At 35.4% G+C, this 22,501-nt stretch overlaps 1 protein-coding gene across 2 annotated transcripts in view; it reads left to right on the top strand.

Moving 5' to 3' along the window:
- The window catches only part of LOC117223829 (protein muscleblind-like), a 609,735-nt gene that overhangs the window by 516,006 nt on the left and 71,228 nt on the right, over positions 1–22,501 (top strand). Inside the window, exon 5 of one of the 2 annotated variants that reach the window (XM_076526705.1) lies at positions 14,561–14,659. The exons of the other annotated variant lie outside the window; for it this stretch is intronic. Within the exon in view, the coding sequence (XP_076382820.1) occupies positions 14,561–14,644 (84 nt within the window). The 3' untranslated portion in view covers positions 14,645–14,659. Of the gene's footprint in view, positions 1–14,560; positions 14,660–22,501 lie in introns of those variants that run through there. 2 annotated transcript variants of the gene reach the window in all.

The following is a 22,501-nucleotide window of genomic DNA, read 5'->3' as shown; positions in this document are numbered from 1 at the left end:
GTGTTAAGATAATGTTGCAATATTCTTAAATTCGTCTAATGTGCTAACAATTTTGTATTAATGCTATTTATTTTTGTCATGAATGCATCAAATTGGATGATTAGACAGCGGATTTCATGCATTTATGAGAAAGACGAGCAAGCGTAGTACCTGACAATAAAAACAGTCGAAGATTTCAAAGATATTGTTATATTATTTTCGACTTATTAAATTTATCGACAGAGGGAAATACAATTTTTATTCGACTTCGTTTTATTGCAATCGAGGTAGGCAACTTTTATTTTTCTGACGCGGAGTCAGAAATGCATAGTACCATTAATGCATAGATTATATCAGTTTATATTGTTACCCTTACGTCAAACTCGTGAACGTGAACTTTCCCATTATAATGTGCATTTTATGATGGACTGCTTAAATCATTCAATCCGTCGTTACTATTCCACAGCTTTACTTTGTACACGTCGCACCTGGTTCGGTAATATAGACACATGGCGCCTGCCAGAACGTGAGGAGAACTTTGTTTCAAAGGTGGAACTTGAATAATTATACGACGATCCGACACCAAGTATTATTATGTGCTATTAGATCCACGAGAGTCGGAGTATTACAAGCATTTTTTTCACGGGGTGCGATGAATTGTTTAACACCACGATTACGAAACCAGTCGATATAGCCAGTTTCTGATTTTTTGTAACCAGTTTCTTTCATAATTTTCAATATTGTACAAATGTATCTACAAACTTCTTTCGTCAAGCATTTATTATTATTATTGTAATTATCGAAATCGTACGGAGTCCAAATAAATCCAATTTCTCCATTGTTATAAAACAATATAAATCAGTCGCGTTTAACGCTCGATGGTTCTAGCGTTAATTTTCTGTTGTGCTTTTGACGAACTTCGAGTTTCTTTGCAAATACAATGGTAATTGTCATTTCATAGAACGGCAAATATACATATATGCCACGTTGATCAAGGGAGCGCATAGTCGCAAACTCCCTTTGACCAGCTTCCTCTGACAACCCTTTCCCAATGAAACTTTCTCGTAACGGTATTTCCCTCAGCGGGCCCTTCTGTAACGGTTCGCATCTCCGCATGTGACGCAGTGAGTGAGTCGGTTCGCTAAAAGGGGTATTGCCTTCCAGTAGAGCAGCAAGGAAATGATTCGATGGCTAACACCAATGTCCATTTTCATTTAGCGCTTAGGGATCAAGTGTAATATCTGTGGCTGTAAGAATAACAATGCGACAACATTTTTATACATTTCAGTTTATGCGTTAATCATTTATAGTTTAACCCCTTAACGCGCAGAAACGTATTAACACGGGCGTGCAAAACCGGCCAAAATGTGCAGACCCGTATATATACGGTCGGCGTCGCAACTTATGTCGCTAAAATGTTCAGATTCGAATATATCCGGGCAGTAAAAATAACTTAATAAAAACCAAGGAAAACATTCAATTTATTGATATTCATCGTGTAATTCTGTATTGTAAGCTGTAAAGTTTGTTTATTTGGGATTATAAAATATGGCCTTTTAGGGTGACGCTTATAAGCATCTCTGACCTGGTAATTGTTTCTATCTATCTATATCCATTATTGCGTATCTAATTAGCGTTGGCACTTTTGTGAGTTTTGTTATGACTAATTTATTTATTACTCTCCAGTTATCTCCGATCTCTTTCTATTTTTTGCTTATTCAGGAATAAAATATGCACTTTTAGGATGGCACTTATGAACATTTAGTGTATTATTCGTGAGCAAGTCGTGAAGTAAAGTAGACGTTATCAAAGTGAATTTCTTCAAAGACAATTGTTTTTTATTTTTTACAAATATTATTAGTGTCAACATATAAAAACGTTTTTGTTTTATGGTGTATTTTTATAGAGAGTAAATTGGATTTTTAGTGTATAAAAGGTATGTTTTCTAATGTTGAAATAAGGAATGTTGGGCTATGTGCTGCACCTTGTTTTGAAATTTACCATACAAAAGAAAATTTTGAATAGTTTTAGTTTATTATATATTTTTCAGCTAATAAATATTATTATTATATTATTACAAATTTAGGTAAAATTAAATATTTTTCAGTTTTTTTTTCGTCTCCTCCTTCCCCTTCAAAATAGTAACTGGTAATTGAAAAACAGTACGATGGGTACAAAATTCGATCTGCAATGCGATTCAATATTCACTATAATTATTTATCCACTATTTTTATAGAATTTTTAGTAATTTTTGCATTTTTTTTACATATTTATTGAAATTAAGGTCCAAATATGTATTTTCTTAGATAAAAAAAATTGATTTTTTTTTTAAATTGTGCATTAAGGGGTTAAATTTGTATACGGGTATAAAAAAGTGTGTATACGACTCGAAATCAGAAGAAAATTTCAATCTGACGATTGAAATTGAATCTAAATTGAATCTAAAGTTGGATATGTACAGAATAAGTTACAAAACTGAGTCAACTTTCTGAGATCAATGAAATCTATAGACACGAGATGAAATCTAAACACACTAAAGAAGTCGTTGTTAATGACCAGACCGTCGATGTGATCAGGTTTTGGGATAAAACTGCAGAGAGTTTTGTATAAATTAATTTAATAGAAATTTAATAAAAATCTAAATCGGAAATTAATATGAATATAATATAACGTACGAGATTTTAACAGCGGCTAACTATAAACATTCGGAGCAGTTTCTTCATATTACAAACATAACTCACAGTATATACGATGTCGATTATTTTGCATTGTACAATATAAATTGAAAGAAGAAGAAGAATTTATTCTGATGCGTAGAGTAAGATTTTTAAATCGCGGTACATGGCCTCTTTGGTTACAGAAAAAGAAACAAAATAATAATAGGAAATTGGATTAAAAAACGTGATAAATCAGTTTGTGCAATTCTAAAGTTACACCGATCTATAAAGGGTGGTTAATTGAGCTGTAAAATGTAGGAATTTCATATTTATCGCAAACAAATTTGATAGGCTCAAAGAAGTAATGCAATTTAAAACACTGCTAATACGGAGAATTATGGGAAGATATTTAAGCGGCAACAGATGTAATCAAGTTGAAATTCGACGAGGTCTTAATCACAATTTCGTATTAAATTTATACTTGTCGATATTTCAACGAAGCAACCATTTTTTCGCGTCTATCCTGCAAAATCAAGAAAGCGGTCTCTAACACGTGTTCGCAGGTTTTGCAAAAATTTGTTATCGTTATAATTTGTTTCCGTAATTTTAATAACGGAAAAGTGAACTGGATGATACTCTGACGCTGAAACGTCGACGAAACTAAATAGGAGATGATAACACGTACGGGTAAGTAGTAACGAACGTGTTTAACATGTCCTAAATCTGGAGCGAATTTTTCATTATGCACGGAGGAATTTCAATAGCGCGCGGAAATAATGGTGTAATTATATACGCTGCTTGCTTGCACTTAGCCCCATTATTTCACGCGGAATATTAAATCCCGCTCAAACTTTCATTCATTCCATAACGACGCGATTCTCCCTTTTTGCCGTGGATACCTGAGATCTCACAGCTGTCTGGGAATGTTCATTTTTCCACGAGCTTTTATAAACTTATCCCGAAAAGTTGTTTCGCGAACATTTCATTCTTTAAATCTCCATTTGATGCGCCGACGGGGAAAGTTACGAATATTACCGTGTGTAATATCGTTTAAACTCCGACATCTATGGTTTGAAATATCTACATTAAACGAAAGATTAACAAGTGATATTATTTCAAGTTTTGAATAGAATAGAATAATAGAACAATTGATTAAAAGCATGTGATAGATGATAAGTAAAATTAGTCGAAATTATCAGAGCTTATTATATGAAAGGACGTAAAAATTAATATGAAAATACAAAATTCAGGAAAAATATATGACCTGATCTATACTATGTTGAACTCAGTTTAAAACGCCCTGTCATACTGAGTAGTCGAAAATATAGCATTTCTTTAGACAGATTTAAATTGGCTTTGAATATTATTGAAAAATAACCGATAAAAAACAGTATTTATACCACGTGACACAGCTCTCCTTGCCAAATAACTTTTTCTGCAACTTGCTTTGAAATCGAACAGACACCCTGTATGGATTGTCAAATTAGTCCGGTCAAAATTATTGAAGTTGGTGTCCTCCAGATCAACACGTCAAGTGCCGCATCACATATGAGCGATACTGATTTTTTACGAGTTTCAGAATTCGTGTTTGTAATATATTCAGGCGAGCTGAATTTTAACTTTCTCGTTTTTTTTCGTTTCGTTCATCAAATTACTTTGCTTTTGTGGGTATTTTTCCGGTTGATTTTCGACGCTTAACGTTTTAAATCAACTTTTAATATGAACATTATCGCGTTCGCGACACAGAATTTTCACTTGTAATAAATGGGGGTCGGGGTGGGGGAGTATAGGCAAAAAGGTGGATACTGTAGCACGTTCAACAGGAACATAGGAGATGCATCGAGGTTGCTTAGGTGTTTCCAAGTGTGGCACACGCACAGTAATCGTCCCGTACTGGAATCGCGTGCGAACCGTAAAGGGACTGTTACAAAGTGAGTCACCAAACCTGCTGTTGTATGACTCACGCTTGCAATTTGCCAATTAGCAAACTCGAGCTAATTAGATAGAGTCAACCTGCACCGAGTGTACTTCCGTTAACTACGAATTAGTCGTTTGAACAGCAGAGGGTCTTCATTCTTCGCACATTTAATTTATCCATACGCGATTTTAAATTTGAAACGTTCATCGAACACTCGGTCAGCGAATCTTTTCAACAAAATTGAGATTTTAATTTTGTAGTTGTCAGTAATTTTAAAACCATAAATACCTTTATAATTCTGTACAGCTGGTTTTGTCAATATATTGTTTAAGAATCTTCCTCGGAAACTCATCGGTTTCTTTTTTTATAGATCATACTTGAACATGTGAACATTCATATTAGTCGTCAGAAATAACATTTTTATACCAGAAATAATATTTATACTAGGAATTCAAATGGTATCGAGCCCCGCCGTTCGAGTGTTAATGTATCATATGATTCTGCGAATTAACTTTGATGAAAAATTAGACATTCAATTTACAAAAAGGGGAAGACGATTAACTCGTGATACGAGCACTAACATAAAAACTGGAGCGCGCCGGAAAATTCAAAAATAAAAGAGACGCGAAACATATGAAAACTGCTATTCTCAAAAGTCGAATTTACAAATATTAAAAATCGGGAAATTTCAAGAATTTCTGCAGCGTGACAATTAAAAGTTCTGGAAGAAGTTCATTTAGGAAATTGGCGAACTGGAGAGTTAAGAAAGGCAAACAGTTCCATACCTTGCTAATTTGCAAAATCGGATAAGTAAAGGGAGAGTTGGGAAAAAAATATATTACACCATCGCATTCACTTAAGAGAGAAGTTACGAAGGAATTTCATAACGAGTTTACCGCAGTAGCAAAAATCTATTTACACTTACACAAGTTTGCAATGTAATTACCTGATAAACAAGTTCCGGGATTAAGAATTCCGCGAAAACATTGAAATATCGCATTAATATTGCGGTACCGTGAAACACGAATAATGAGATAATGGAATCCCAGTCTTTGTATAACATTTATTAGATTTACGACCGCTTTATCGAGTTTCTTCCGTGCTAAATTATACCCAACGTTCTTTAAACGCTAACTCCGCGTAACAGTGCAATGAATAACATTGATCGTTACCAATTTAATATGAAAAGTCACCTACAAATCTTTCGTTATTACTATATATTTCCAAGTTATATCTACCGGAAGTAATTAGGACAAGTTCAATTAGACGGAAATTATGCGAATCATTTCTAAACGCACGAAGTATTAGAGTTTATTGTACATATTATACGATGTATGTATATATATCGCCGGTCGCTGCGCCTATTAATAGCGAAAAATAGTGTTTTTGTGTTGTTTCGACCAAGTGGAATTATTTGAAGATGTTAATAGCTATGGAACATAACGAGACGAATATTGTTTAATGGAAGCATCCATTATCACGCGTTGTTTCCGCGCTGAGTTGCCATTATTATATCCTCATGATTTAGTTATTAGGTCGGACTAGTATGTGTTCACCGTCCTCGAAACTCGCAGGAGAGCACTTCTGTCGGTCGGGGTACAGCCTCTGGTTGGAAGGTTGAAAGTTTGGATGGCTGGAAATTGATCGGAGGGGTTCGCGTACGCCCCAAAACCTGCTCCGCAATTTCTGTCGAGGTTTACGTAAGACATAAATTGACCCTATTAAATTTTCCGAAAAACTCGATTGCATTGTGCGAGTATCGTGTGTGTACGCAAACGACGCACAGTGAGCCGCTTATATGGCCGTTCGGGACAAGAATGATAATTTCTAGGCTAATCGATTTTCGACCAAAACGCCTCAATAATTTGTTAAAGAAGATACAAAAATGCATTGATTTGCATGCAATTATATGATGCCATTAAAAAGTATTGTTGTCACTTTTATTTTTTTGTCGGATAAAAACTTTTATGCAGATTTTCATTAATACAATTTATTGTTAGTTGAATGCTGAGTAACTTTTGTCCGAAAGATTTTTTCATTGATTTTGCATTACTACATGAAAATTCGCGTAGCGATCGTTTCGCATATACATATGGGGTACATACATATATGGGGCCTATATGACTGCATATTTTGTTAAATATCTCTGAAGACCGCAAATTTTCGTAAAAAAAGTTTATATAATATCAAAATTTTCTGTCTGATGAATATGTCGGAATAGCAATCCCAGGATATTTTAAGTCGTTTTTTTTTTAAACCTTATCTTTAGGAAAATAAATCGAACTTATTATCATATAATCCCTTTTAATCATTTTCTATAAAGATTACTTCGTAAAGTGGCCTTTTGTTCATCAAACAATATGAATAAGCTGCGTTCTGAACTAACGTACTATTTGATCTTCCTAATATTTTCTCGGTAAACTCGCTTGAAATTAATCTTCTGCTGAATTTTTTTAACATTCTGTTCCTAAATATAATTATTTCGACATTTTAACACATTATACGCAAAGTTTTGAATAGATATGAAGCAGTGGCTTTTTTGAATTTTGTCCATTGACGACGTCGCGATTATATTTTCTATTGTATTTCTATTTTCTATCGCTACTAAGACCTAAACACGACCAATGTATATTGTTTTGTAACAATCACAAGATCGAATTTACTCAAATGCGTATGATTACAATGTGAACATGGATAAAGAAGTTTATCGTCTGGTTTCTTTCAAAAACATTTCCATAATTTTCGTACTGTAGAAGTTAGTACTAGTTAGTACTAGTAGGAGTCAGTGATTTCGTCCGGTTTAGTATATTTCTAGAGTAAAAGAAAATATTTTCCCGGAATTTCAACAGTGGCGCAAACATAATGTGTAGGTGAACACGTTCCGTGGCGAGCTTTTTTTACTCGAATCTTCACACTTTGATATTTTACTAAAACTTGATGTATTACGTGCAATTATTAATTCTCGTACACATAACAACGTAACAAAAACTTATCAACGCCCATTCTTGCGGTGGAAATTGATTCTTCGGTTCTAAATTTCTTGCAAACAATTTGTTCAGTTCACTAAGTAAACATGCAAGCGTGTACCATGGATGGTACACGTGGCACGGAACGTGTTAAGCGAGACACCCTGTGCACGGCTTCCGAGTGAAAACATGAAAAGCTGAATGGAGGAAACTGTAGGTGTTCGAAGAAAAAGATTTTTATCTCGGAAGGAAGATGTTGTCGCTGCAACGCGTAATGATATGCATGGGAATAACGTTAAAAGCCTCCAGACACATGAAAATGAGAACATTACGCCCCGTAAATGGTGTCCGCACGCCGACGCGCCACGATACACCGTCGTCACCAGGACGTAAGATTAGTTTCAAAGCGTCGATTTACATAACGCTTATTTCCATTTTAGCGAAATTAGAATTAGCTCGCGCGATGCACCGGGAAATTGTTCTAAAGAAACTGCGCGCTGGAGTAACATTTACATCTCGATAACGTGGAAAAAACATCTGAAGAATCAAGAAACGGGATGGTTGGGAGTTGCGAGGACACGTTCTTAATCGAGGCACGGAATACATTCATAGTTAATTTTTGCGATGTGTTTACCGTCCGGCAACTTTTGTTAAGCGTTTCATTTATTTAAACTTCGCACGATTTCTATGATAATGTACAGGGTGAATCATCGAACTCTTTCATCTTAATTTTGTCTTGTAAAGTACATGTTGTAGGAAAATATGTTTCGAACGAGAGTTGTTCGGTATAAAGAGTAGCATAATTAATTTTTTGCTTCTTTCTATTTTTTACCGAAATATGATTGAACCGTTCACTTTTTTCAAACTCTTCTGTACTGCATTAGGATCATCAATAATATTTGAGTGGGTTAGAATCATAGTGGCGTAAGTCACATTTTCCTGATTATGAGAAACGAGAAGTGTTATTGTTTACTAACATGTGTATCGTTAATTGACAAAATTTATTGTTAAGACGATTAACAGTTAAGTTAATTAGCATCTTTATAATTTGTTTCATTTGTCTTTGTAATATTTTAGCTAGTCAGCTGTTTTTGACGAGTGTACTCGTCGCAACAGAAAATGTTATTTGTAAGATTGTTATTGTAAAACAGCTAACTGGTTTGGAAGGATATATGCTTTGATATTCTTTAGTGTGAATTTAAGTGTTACATTTAAATAATGTATGAAGGAAATCAAACGTATATATATATATATTACAGTATAATTACAGCAACTTACACACATTTCAAAGAGATTGGAACAGCTAATTGATCATAACATACGTCAAAATTGTCGAAAATATATTTGGCGCTACTATGACTCTAATCCACTGATTTGTAAGTAGCGTTCTTGGTAGTTTTCTACGTGTACGCATGAGTTTGACGTGTCGAAAAATGCGGTAAAATTTCCGGTAATCCCATTCAAATTTTTCGAGCTAATTCCGGCGCGTCACAGATCCAGCTCGTATGTATTATGCCGGCGAGCGACTCGTTACATATACCCTCGACAATAGAACCAGAGCCAGTTATCACGGTTCTTTGTATTCAAATTGGCTCAGGAACAGAGCGGCCAGATTACGTGGAATAGGCATTTATTGGGGGATTATGAAAGCCGTATTCTAATAACAACACGACCTTATTCGTTGTTCCATAATTACCTTTTTGTGTCCTGTACACATTAATCAACAATGGGAAACTATAGAAGTCGCGATTTCCTTTGAATGTTCTTTCTACAGATACCATTTAGTCAGCACGAAACAATACGAATGTTCTGGCCGAAGTTCAGCTGAATTTTCATAACTGTTCTCAGTCGCGGACAAAATTACTAGAATATTAGAATAATAATAATAATAAGAAGAATATTAATAAGAATAATGATATTAGAAGAATAATAGAAAATTACTACAATTTATTCGAAATTCGTAATGTCATCGAAATCGTCAGATCATTTACACTCGCCATTTACAATCATCAGCACTGCATGCAATTCTTGGTTACAAGTGGGTCCTTCTACGCCAAACGATACCAGGTACTATTTTAGAATGATTTCTAATTATGAGATTTGAAAATACAGGGATAACTGTTCGTAAAATAATTGCAACTTCACGAGAATCCTAGACCTCGTATATATAAAGCGGGATTACTATGCGTGGAATAGCTTATGCAGACTTATGAATGACGGCGCAATATGGTTGCGGATTTACAGTTCGTAACAGATTAACCGACTGTTCCTCTAATTGTAAGTTTTGTCCTCTGCTGTGTTTCGTGGTTGTGTGTATTTGCTAATATAAATTTATTAGCGGTTTATTAATAGCTTCATTTAAACCTTTGCGGTCATATATACTCTCAGCAATCAAAGCTTTTTTTACCGTTCCAGTCGTATGTCTGCTCTCAGTCATCACATCAAAGAATCATACTGATCTTGACACCTATGTACAAACTTAATACGGCCGCAAATGATTAATAATTGTTTGGAATATTTGCAGTGTGAAGACTGACGAATAAAATTTGTTTCGACACTGTCGAATACTAAATTTATATAGAAGATCTGCACAAGATTTTTTCGCACAAGAATTCACACGGAAAATAATCAATTTGAATAGAAACAATAGAACATAAAGCGTTCTCGTTATTATTCGAACAGTTTTTAGGACGAATAATGAATAATTACTATTCGAATAAAATATTCCACTAAAAGGTATTCATTCGGATAGTTACCTTAGATAAATATGTATTCGAAACAATTCGAGCAATATTCAACTCTGGTATAAAGTAAAATTTTGCTTCAAAAACCATCAAAACCGTGGAAAAAGCTTACACGCACGTGTAGAGTAACTCGGACGTAACAATTGAATGTTTCTTAAGAATGTATGTTTGCATAGCTTTCGTTTTGCTCAATTATTCTGCAGAAACTAGAGTAAAATATGGTTCAAAGTAAACGCGAAAGTTATTCGAACTTTCATAAAACACATCAATTTTCAGAGTTTCATGATCCGGTAGAAGGAGCGATCTCAGCTAGATGGTCAATCGATATTGCTGCATTGTAATGTAATTTTCTACCACCTAGAATTAAGCATAAAAGTAACAATTTCAAGGATTACGTGTTTAAACGATGGTGCACTGTAAGATTTGAAGCAGTGCAACTCGGCTTTCTAAATGATGCATCCTGCGCTTTGTTAAGCCCAAGGATAGACAGAAGGTTCCTTCTGGTAGGAGGACATGGTCTGGTAGGTGGGCAAAGTTATGCCAGCAGGTAACTGTTGATCTGAGAAGCGGTGGCAGGTTGGCAGGGAATAGCCGTGGACTTGAATGGCGGAGAGCCTCGAGGGCCGTCAGATGCATTTTTCATGTCTCGTCCAAGCGATATATATTTTTTTTTCACATAGAAGTGGGAGAGGAAGAGAGGCGGTTTTGAGGTTGCAGTCTTCTCCACTCTTTCCTCTTATTTTCTATCGTACTATTCTCCTTTCTATTCGATTCTCCTCACTATTGGACAACATAGTGGCTGCTTCTACTCCATTGTGTCCTACGAGAGCTCTTTAGGCGAAATAGATCTCTACATGTAGATTATATCACCCAATTAAAACATCTCAACTATACGTTTGTTATTTTTGTTGGTACAACAATGTTAGAAAAAGACACGAGTTAATTTGAGCAAACAGATATTATAATAAAAATAGTTTTCTGTTTCTTCTAAGAAATGTTTGCATTCGAAGGAGTTCTAATTATTGTAACTACGACGATACTGGCGCAACGAAAGGTTAAAGAAGACTACAGTTGAGACTACAAAAGTTGAGATTTCGTTTTTAAGATATCAACCTGTTCAATATTAATGTCTGGCAATTATCTGGATCAACACATCTGCGTATAAATTGTCGTGTCTGTGGGTCATCTACGATAAGATATAAATTGTCACAGTTTATTCACGATCAGACTGCGAATGCAAAATAAAAGTTGCCTTCATCGGTTTTTAAGGAACTGAAGATAAATTGACACTCGTTCTTGCACTTGATCCTCTTTATACGTTCGGTAATTCATTTATTTAATCTTGTCAATAACAGCATAAAATCCGTGGTTCATTCGTAACTCACGATCAATTCAGGCAATTTGTGATTTTTCTTTAAATAACATTTTTGCGTATATCATGAGCAGACACATTATATCCAGAAAAGTGTCTCGACTGTGACCCAAAACGCATCTGACAGCGAACGTGTTAACAACAGCTGAATATTGATGGATCAATTTGTGGTACACGTTGTTCAGATCTCCGCTGATGAATAGGTCATAGGTACGTGCACACACAATCAGGAACACAGAACAATGCAGCATGCAGCACACTCGAACTATCGCAGCAGAATGGCCTGTATTTGTTGACTACATGTGCATGTACGCGTGATTTACCAATCACTGGACTGAGATTTGAACAACATGTGCCGAAAGTTGAACTATCAATTTACGACTGTTCATGCCTTAGGAAGAAAGAAGGCTTTCATTTGCAAAATGGTAAAGGATTCTTCGATTTCTTAGAAAATCCTGAGAAAAGTCAATCATTTGTCTGTCTAACGCACCTAAATTCATGCCAATCGAATGATAAATGACAAAGTTATGACAGCTCTTCCCGACCAAATCGTTAATGGATGTTAAAATTGTATCATGGAATAAAAAACGGTTATTAAATTTAACCCCAGACTTGGTAAAAGTGCATCAGAAACATTCCGATTGATGCAGCAAGTATGGCGATGCTTGTTTGAGTCTATAAAATGTTTTCGCGTGGCATAAACGATTTTTGGATCGTAGAGAATCGTTAGAAGATGACCAACATACGCGGCTGGCTGTTGGACACTGTTGCACGATAACGCGTCATCTCACAAGTCACTCATTAGTCGCCAATTTTTGGTCAGAAATCAATCGTGCTCAATAATCCGCCATATTCGCTTGATTTGACACCGCGCGACTTCTTTTTACCTCCAAAATTGCAGTTGAAACTAAAAAGATGCTCCATCTAAACAGCTTCAACTAGGAATCCCTTTGGAATTGTTGTAACAAGTGTATTGAAGCAAGAGGAGATTATTTTGAATAAAAGAACAGGACATTTTGTATATTTTGTTTCTATCATGTTTTATTGGTCTAGTCTTAAAAATTAATTGCCGCACTGTGTATGTTATCTCCAGGCTACGAATCTTTATGCAAAATAAAAATTGTCTGCACAAATTGCATGAAATAGAAACTAAATAGCAAGTTCATTCTTTGATTGATCGCTTCAATAGGATAAAAATAATACACTGACAGATCCAAATTCTCTTAATGTTCTTACAATTTTATAAAATTTTTCCATAAATGCACAAAATGCGCAGTCTATTTGTCACTTTTATACATTATTATTGGAACAGTAACTATACTCGATTTGTTTGTTATGTGCTCGAAGTTTGCATTTTAATTGGTAAATAAGAACGAATAAACAAGACATGTGCTCTATTGAAACACAAATAAAAAGAGAAGAGCGCATATTGTTCTACAGGAAGCATCACTTCGAGTACTTTCAAATTGTATTAATTATGTGTGCCTGATCATTGCTCGATATTTCCACTTTCCAGACATTGAATCCGACAATGAACTGAGCCAGGTGTAAAGTAAATGTAGTTACTCAATACATAGTTCTTATATGTATAGTCATACGAGCATATAAATAGGGATATCTAGATAATAGAGGGACCATCTGCTAAACAATAACTATAATACATTATTTAAATTTTGCGGTTACTTGGAACGACAAAAAATAAAATACATAATATAAACATATTACGATATAATTATAATATAAATATAAACATATTCGATAGTGTCAAAAGTATTTTGAAACGTGATATAGCAATTTTTAATGGAGCCGTGGAATCGCTAGTCGACATGGAGAAATGGTTAAACATAATTTTCTTATATATAATAAACGAAACATTTTATAAGAAAGTTTGTAGCATGCCACGAAATTGATTTGTCAGAAGTTTCTCGCAGTCGGGAAGCACTAGCGGCTATGGAAGATGTTGTAGACATTCGAATAGCATATAATTTGTCGTTCATCCCCTCATCTCTCTGCTCCTCCTATCCATAGTTTCTTTATCGCGGCCCTCCGATTTATTCCGTTTCCTCGGAGAGAACCAGCTTCTGCGAAGAGTCCAAGTTTGGAGACCGATGGATTGCCAAGGCTTTTGTCTCGATTCGTCCCGCCGCGGAATTTATTATTCCCGATAACTTTTCCTTTACACGGATCGGGCAGCAGCTCGTGGCCTGACGCGAGTCCGACTTCTTGCCTCGTTTCTTATTCGACGAGTATATACGGCCCACCCCGGGCACAGCTGATCGATCGACGCGCTTATCTTAAATTCAATGGGGCATCGGGCGATTGAATAAAATCGAAACTCGTCGGCAAATCGACGTTAATAACGTTAAAAGTTTGTGGAACAAGATAAGGGCATCCCCCACGATAATGCTCGTCGTCTGAAGAAGTTATATTCCGTTCTAATGGTTCTTCGAGCCGATCCACCTACACGGTTATTAATATGCTCTTATTATTTGATAGTTATGAATATCTTAGTCCTAAATTAATTTCGACTGATTAAACGTAACTATTGGCACAATAAGAGAAGCAATCAGTTGATTGATAAATTATTTATAGTAACGTTTTAACTATGAAATGATCAGCTTTTGTAAAAAATAAGACGTTTAAGGAATTTAAATAGCTTGTAAATTTTGTTCACAATAACTTTAATCGTCTTAAGAAATTTTTTTCTTAATTTCATACTAACTTGAGAAGGATATTTTTCAATTTTTATTTAATATTTATTGTTACTTATGCGTTATTTCGTTAATCTGTTCTGTTACAAATGAAATGAATAAAAAATAATATCTTAGACTTTATATTTAACGTATTCTTCTTAATAAGTAAGTTATATTTGCTCGCTATTAATTACGCTAATTGTAACGCTTCTGTTTCTATTTCTGTTACAGGTAAGCCGATTGGACTATTTCGCTGTTCGCATCGCGTTTAAATTTATTACCAAGATATTGGCTGCACGATTTGTATGCAGGTAAATGCGAACAATTACGATCCGACGGATTCGATATTATCTCAAACATTGACAATTTTATATATCGTGGAGTCTTCGCTAAATAATTTTCACGGGTGAACGCATCGTTTCAATCTCTCGTATACTAATCGTAGAATTTACGTTATCCGCAGTAAAATGAAAGCGTAGTTCAATTAACTAAAACTTACGAAATGGCGGTGTCATAGCGATAAGCTAATCTACTAGTTACACCACCTAAAATGTGAAAACTGTGATCACCAGTTATTGTTGGAACATATATGTCGGGATATGCAAACAGCATTTAATCCGACGATGTATTGTCCCCCGTATCGTGAATTACGAATAGTAACAGGTTGATGAACGATACGGTACATGTTACGACTTTTTCATTTGAATTCCTGCGTAGATATTCCTCATTCCAAGAATTACTATTTAACGAACACGGACATGAAACGAAAATTTTCTTCATCAATTCTGTGTTTTACTAGAACTTAAACGGAAATATCGTTCTTCTTTTAATAATGTTGTTTTAGTGAACGACAAATAATATAGCAATGTTCTTAAATTCTTTGCATGTTCATGCCGTTTCGTGTTTCATCTATTCATTTTTGTCAAGCACGCATAAATCCGCAGTCTAATTATCATGTGCGGTGTACGTTAGATCTCTACTTTAGATACGCTATGCATAGTAAGGGACCGAGCAAACAGAAAGAGGGGCATATAATGACTGTAATTAGTATTAATGAACCCGTTTCCGATAATCCTTTATTTTCTTGTACATATTCGGTTGTTAAACTATTCATAATAAATGTTATAGTTTCTACGTATAAAAACCACAGCACAAGACGCAAACTTAATAGATTATGTACACTATTGTGCACAAGTATCTAAACACTTGCACGTTATTGCAGAAACGTGAATTATATTATTAGTACACCACTCTATTACGTGTAGAAACGCCGAAAAATATTCAACATATCGGCATTTGCTGAAAGGAAAAAGGATTAATTAAGAACGGTGTAGAATTGATTTTTCGTTGACGCTTTAATGTTCACTGCAAACGCTTCTCAACTGCTTTTTATGAATGTTCAGACCTCTGCGGTTGAATTTTACAATGTTTTCAATTGTTACAATGTGTCACACTCGGAATAAGACGCGTGGAAGAAAATGCGGGAAGATTCCTCGAAGTAATTAACTGCTAAACTACCGCGAGTAGTAAAATCTTTTATTGTTAAAATGACAACAGACACAGGCGAACGCTGTATGTAATATTTTTCATTAATTTATTACGGAATTGTTCAATCTACGACACGTCCCACACCATCAACACTTTAATAGAATTTATAAATGCTCATTTTATGCGTATCTCTTAGCCAGTGTTCAAATACTTATGCACGGTAGTGTACATGCGAAACTCGTATTTGGAAAGTCGATATTATCGCTGTCGTAAGATCGTTCAATTTGATAATATGTATTCTTCCCCCTTCTCTCTTTTGGTCCGTCTTATCACATCAACCTTCCTCATGCTCACTCTCCAAGGCTTCCTAACGTAATCTAATAAAGCCAGCTGTAACTTGAAAATGACACTAGCTATGTCGAGGACACGAAATGTGCTGCCATAATTTATGCACGTGTGTATCTTTGATCAAGTAATACACACGAGAGCTGATGTTAGTCGCATTTTCGAAAATTTCACATTCAGTTATGAAATAAGTTATGACTTAACCGTACTCTGTATCCTGCGTTTCGCAACTATGAAGTCATCAAAACATTTTCAGTTTTTATGCATTGTAGTTGACATAAGAATGAACGAAGTATGCCATATTTGAGATTGCACCGGAAAACTATATTTTTTAAAGGAGGGATATATTTTATTCGGTAAAGGAAAAGAAAAGCAGAAGAGAACTATTTTATTCTTCTGTTTCAGACAACAACAGAATAGAACGCTTTATTAAATTGTAACAATAATTTGGCAAGGCGTGGGTCCACCTCCATTTTCAATGAATTCAAATATCCGATTTATAACGCGTTAGTTAAAGCAAAATATTCTATTGTTATGAAACGCTAACGAATCAGTGTTCGCTGTTTTTTTCTTTCTTTCAGAGCAAACATAATCTGTTCTTCTAAAAAAGTACATTGTTTCCGAATACGATTTCGAATTTAAACTTTATCCATTATTATATTAACTCCTATGTACAAGAACTGATAATTTTGAGACTGGTTTTACTGTTACGAGACGCGGTATATATTCCGTTTCTCTCGTGATTCAAATAAATGCTGAACCAATTGCGATCGAGTGAAGATTTGAAGGGAAGATAGGGGGTCAAGAAATTTAGTCGAACGAACTTAAATCCTTGGATCGCCGGGGTATCGAAGGAACAAACGTCGGCTAGTAAGAGCCGGAAGATGGTCTGGCCGGGGTGAAGGTGGGGCCAAGCGAAAGGGATCGAAAAGAAAGCAAAAGAAAATACTCCGGTCGGCGATGGAGACTGCTTAAGATTTCGGGCGCGTGCAGACTCTTCTTAACCTTTGCCTCGTCCGCGTTTTTTAATGCGAAATCTCTTTCCCTCCTACCCGAATCTCAACTGCTCTTTCCCGTAACACATACAGCAGGTCCTTCGAAGTCCTTTCAAGTTCTCTCCCGGGTCGCATCGAGTCCATCGTAGAGACCTTGGTTGCAAATCCAATTGGTCCTGGGATCGCCTCACACCGTCGCCTAATTTTTTCGACTTTTCTACGGTGTCCTACTCTCGAATTCTCCGTAGAAGGTAAACAATTTTTATTCTTATTTATTTCTTCTGGCTAAACGGTACACCCGTCCCCCAAGTTATGCGCAACTTTCTTTACGCTATCATTTATGGCCAGACCGTGCGGATCTTTATGAAAAATAGAAATTGCTTGCACTAATTGCAGGACACGGAAGCTGTGCATAGATATCTATTTCATTCTCGACAGTGTTTATAAATTCTTTAAACGCTTTTCACGTTTCGTACTTGATTTATTCATTGCCATCATAAATGCATAAAATCCGCAGTCTAATCAAATATTTGTATCGCTCTGAATCATAGATTTTTGGAGCAACATTCCTTTTACTTATTGTTAGTTTTGGCCAAGGAAACTGTGCCAGGAAATGCTTACATTACTTGATCACGGTACATATTATTAATGAAATTGTGAGAATACGTGCATTTGATTACAATTAACGTAGACAGAGATTCCAAATGATAATGATGAAGAAGCAAGAGGAAGCTAAAATTAAAAATTAAGCTTTTTTTTATTTAGAAAGAAACATATTCCTTTCGGCAATACCAAGATAGCATATGTATGCTATTTTCATGCTTTTATATATAGAAATAACTACTAAAAGTATTTTAAAGTAATATAAAAACTATTTTTTTCGAATAAAATTAAATGTTATCCATTAAAAGGAGAAGAAAGCAATTTTATTTCAGTCAGGAAACGAAATAAATTTGATTAAAAGTGTTACAGTGAGTTTAAAAACATCACCGCATTAGTAGCACAAGTAACAAAAATTTCTGATATTATTATATTGTATCAAAAACATTCTGATGTAACACAATCTAATACGATCTAAAAATAATTAGAAAATGAGGCATCTGTATTATTTTCATTAACCGTTATCTATTTATAATAGGTATTGCATAAAATACAAGTTGTTAAGTCTAAGCCCAAAGTCTGAGTTGCAATTTTAGGTCGAAAAAGAAATCAAACTTAAAGTATCGAAGCACAATTTAACAAACAGAGCTGGTTTTAAAATAAAGATTGAAGAAAGAGTGGAACAATATTCTATGTTCTGATGTAAAGAAATTGTTTAAGCCCTGACAAACACAAAATACTACAGAATAAAATATTACCGTATAAAATTACATATACAATATGAGATATTTAAGAAAATATTATTTATGCGAAAAAGACACGGAATGATAGAAAAATATTAATCCCGATATGATTATTTCGTGAGATCTCAAGGTCATAGACATTTTTATGAGTGATTCAGCATGTGTCACTATTGGCAACATTAAAGCTAATAAAAAGACAAATTAAACGCATAATAGTTGATCTTTTAATAGGGTATATAAAATGACGTGTGTCGATGTAACAGCAACTGTGATGACGTACGTCGATGCTTTATCACAGGAAATAGGTATTACGCTCAATAACAACGACGATTATTTCATTACCAATCAATGTCAACTATTACGGGTGGTAAAGTTTGCTTCTTTTATTGGCTTTAATTTTGCAATGAAACACGTACATAGAATATGCATATATTAAATGTTTACTCTGTGATCTTCGTGTTCATTTTTCCGATCATTTTCATCACGCTTGTAATAGTCCAATGTGTATTTTTCGTGTCCCCATAAAATCCATTTTTCTTACATCAATCTAACAACAAATAATTATCAACACGACCGGACAATTGCCACATTTAATTTCGAAGAAAATTAAATTGACATCTGCTACGGTTTCGAAGAGAACAGCTAATAACATTTTATACGGCGCACCTAGAGCATATCAGCATACAATTGGTGTATGCAAATTAAAGTGTATAGTTAAAAGTGGCGATGAATAGTACGCGAAGAAAAATGATCCGTTTACAGGGATTGACATTTTGTGTAGCCGTCAATGTAAATCTCATAGAAAAGGAGCCGACACCTACGTATCTTTCAACGGAATACATAATTAGAGCACTTTACGTGGCACATATTTCGCGTATTAATCACATTAAAAAGTAATGTGAGCGGAAGCCGAAGCGGGTCGCCGTCCAGAACGATAATAGCGACATTAACACTACCGCGCGCAATAAAATCAAATCTGCTCAACTTCCGTAGAACGCGTCCGGAACTTCGTTTGAAGGCATGGGGGTTGAATCTCATTTGCAATGTGTCCCGAAAGCGATCAAGAGAGAAAAACAAGGGCGGAGGAACGGGGGAGGAAAGTCGACGTGTTGCTTTCGCCATTTTTCCGACCCAATTCCGATCGCGAATAACAAAAGCGTCGCGCGCCGATGATATTTATCGCGTTGTTTACCGAAAGCCTTTCCAATTTTTCTTAAATTCCTGTCACGCGCGTTTCACCGGATCCAGCAAGATAAATTCCACAGAGAAAGATATATTTTTCGAAATTTTCTCATTCGATCGGTCCCAGAGAGATACTTCTTCATATAGTGGAAAGCCAGCTCGGGTCCGCGAGCATTTTGTAAAAGTTTCATTGTTCTCTGCCGATCGCAGTTCATCATCCGAACTATATGGAGCTATCTACACGTCTCCCAAGCATAATACACTATCCGCCAAAAGTATCAGATATTACGCGATTAAATGTTTCTCTATCTGTGTGATAATATTATTGTGGAAATAGAATTATGTATAAATAGAACCTATCCAGAAAGATAATATTTGTTGGTATGCCATCATTATATTGGGTTGGCAACTAAGTAATTGCCGATTTCAGTTATAGATGTCTCTCACTCCCATTTTTATGATATCCGTAAATGTTATATTATAAAATTATTATTATTATTATTATTATTATTATTATTATTATTATTATTATTATTATTATTATTGTTGTTGTAGAATGAAAGGATACTCAAAAGCACTTTATTTAGAGTTACAAATTCTACTCCAGAACATTCGCGTATCCAGTAAAATAAGTGATGGTGATATATTACAAAACTACAGAGATACAGAAATCTGGTGTTGGTAAAAATCCCGAGGTGGCAACCTCACGGTTCGGTGTCTACTTTTGAACTGTCGTCTGGGCCCACCTGGGCCTCTGTAGGCAACGGCTCACCCTCGCAAGGGGCCATAAAACTGTTAGGTGGGTCATCGTTGAAATTCCAACAATTATATTATTTTTTATTATCCGTGAATGTTAGCAACTGGACAAATTGAATGCAGCGGTCAAGGAAAAGCGATCAGAATTGGTTAATCGTAAAGGTATCATTTTCCAGCAGGACAATGCTAGGCCGCACACGTCTTTGTCTACTCGGCAAAAATTGATGGATATTGGTTGGGAATTGATGTTACACCCACCATATAGCCCTGATCTCGCGCTATCGTATTACCACTTACTTCGATCCCTGAATGATGATGACGCTGTAAAATCCCACTGAACTCAGTTTTTGGCCGAAAAGGATCAGACTTTCTACGAGCGTGGAATTTTCAAGTTGTCAGAAAGATGGCAAAAGGTCGTCGAACAAAATGGAAAATACATTACAGATTAAACTTCGTTCCAAGTAAAAAAGAATTTTTATTTCATTGAACAAATCGGCAATTACTTAGTTGCCAACCCAATACATAGTTTTTAATATTAATTCGTGTTTGCACATAATACCACGAATGCCAATTAATGTAATAAAATTGTTATTCTGAACTGTAATTAATGCACTCGTTGGCTTTTAGAGCATGCTAATTGCAGAACATCTTTTAACTGTTGTCAGTCTATTTGTGAGAATTGTTTCATACGTTTGCGAAACGTTCCTCGAGTGTTCGGAATTTTCGATGATACAGAATAGGGTGGTTCTTAGCTACGAGAGGGTGAAAAACGTTCACCGAGACCTTTTGGTTTTACCCCCTAAATTGTGACACTTTTTGTTAGTATGAAAATGATGTGTATAGAATTCAAGTACAAAGTAAAGTAGAGCTCGTCGTTGTTCGCCCAAGGCTTTGTATTTTAATCAAAAACGTTCGACGATATTTCTAAAACAACGAAGTACAGCTACGTTCGAGAGCAATGCTAAATCATAAAAATTGTTAACTTTAACGAAAATCGCCACGCAGGTTCCCCTTGTCCGACTGCTTCGAAACATTGCATTGCGTCATTTTCTCACCAAGTGACATAATTTAGTAGGGCAAGGACAGAAAAAACAGAAAGTCGACAAATAAGAAACCCGTTCCAGAACCAATACCTACACTTTCAGCTGATAATGTACCCGAAGCTTTCGATATGTACTGGCAAAGGAGCAAGACTCGAAAGTTTTGTGGGAGCAAAACGACGAGCAGGTGGGCGGGTCTTATGCTACGTGTCCGAGAGAATATCCAGAAAGAAGTTGGATTCTTAATGCCGACGTTAGAGTACTTCATCTTCGCCGACCCCCTCCGACCTACCCTTCCGCCGGTTACCGCGTCGGTCAGGGCCGAACTTGCTTGTTCGAACCTGGATAAGAAACTTCAGGATATCTCCGATAGGAACCGTTGATTCTGTGACTCTTTTCCCATTTTCGAACAAACGCCACGATGAAGACGAATAGGGAATGTAATGGGCGAGATAGAGGATATATGGAAATCATTCGACGGGGAAAAGTCCTTCGAGTTGTCGATACCATCAATTTTATTTCAAGTGTCTCGGGGAATATATCGTAAAAGCTGAATAGAGCGTTTATAAATGCAACTGAAGCTGAAATACTGAAATGTTAAGCTTGAAAAGAGAGACAGAAGATTTGTATATAATAACCTTTTAAAACAATCTTGAGGCACGTGTTCTGTAATAACATGTGACATGCATTGCTGTCTCGTTGATTTTATAACATAATTATTGGCAAACTTCAAACATGTTTGCATTGAGAATGTTTCCTGCTCTTTTATTTTCATCTATACCACAGCTGCATTGCTTATTGATAGCTTCGTATTTAAATCGACAATTATTGGTAAAATTATAATAGAACTTCCTCTACTCCCTTTTCATTAACCAATTGATGCAATAACAGTCATCATTCGACGATATTTGGAACTTTTTTTACAAAATGAGAAAGTCTTTCTTAGTTTTCAAACCTCGAGAATTGTAATTAAAAATCAATTACAATATCGAAATCGAAATAAATGCCGGTATTTCCTCCATT

This window comes from Megalopta genalis, chromosome 15 (genome assembly GCF_051020955.1).
Source record: "Megalopta genalis isolate 19385.01 chromosome 15, iyMegGena1_principal, whole genome shotgun sequence".
Lineage (NCBI taxonomy): Eukaryota > Metazoa > Arthropoda > Insecta > Hymenoptera > Halictidae > Megalopta > Megalopta genalis.
The sequence above is the reverse complement of the archived record's forward strand: the minus strand, read 5'-3'. Positions and strand labels throughout refer to the sequence as shown.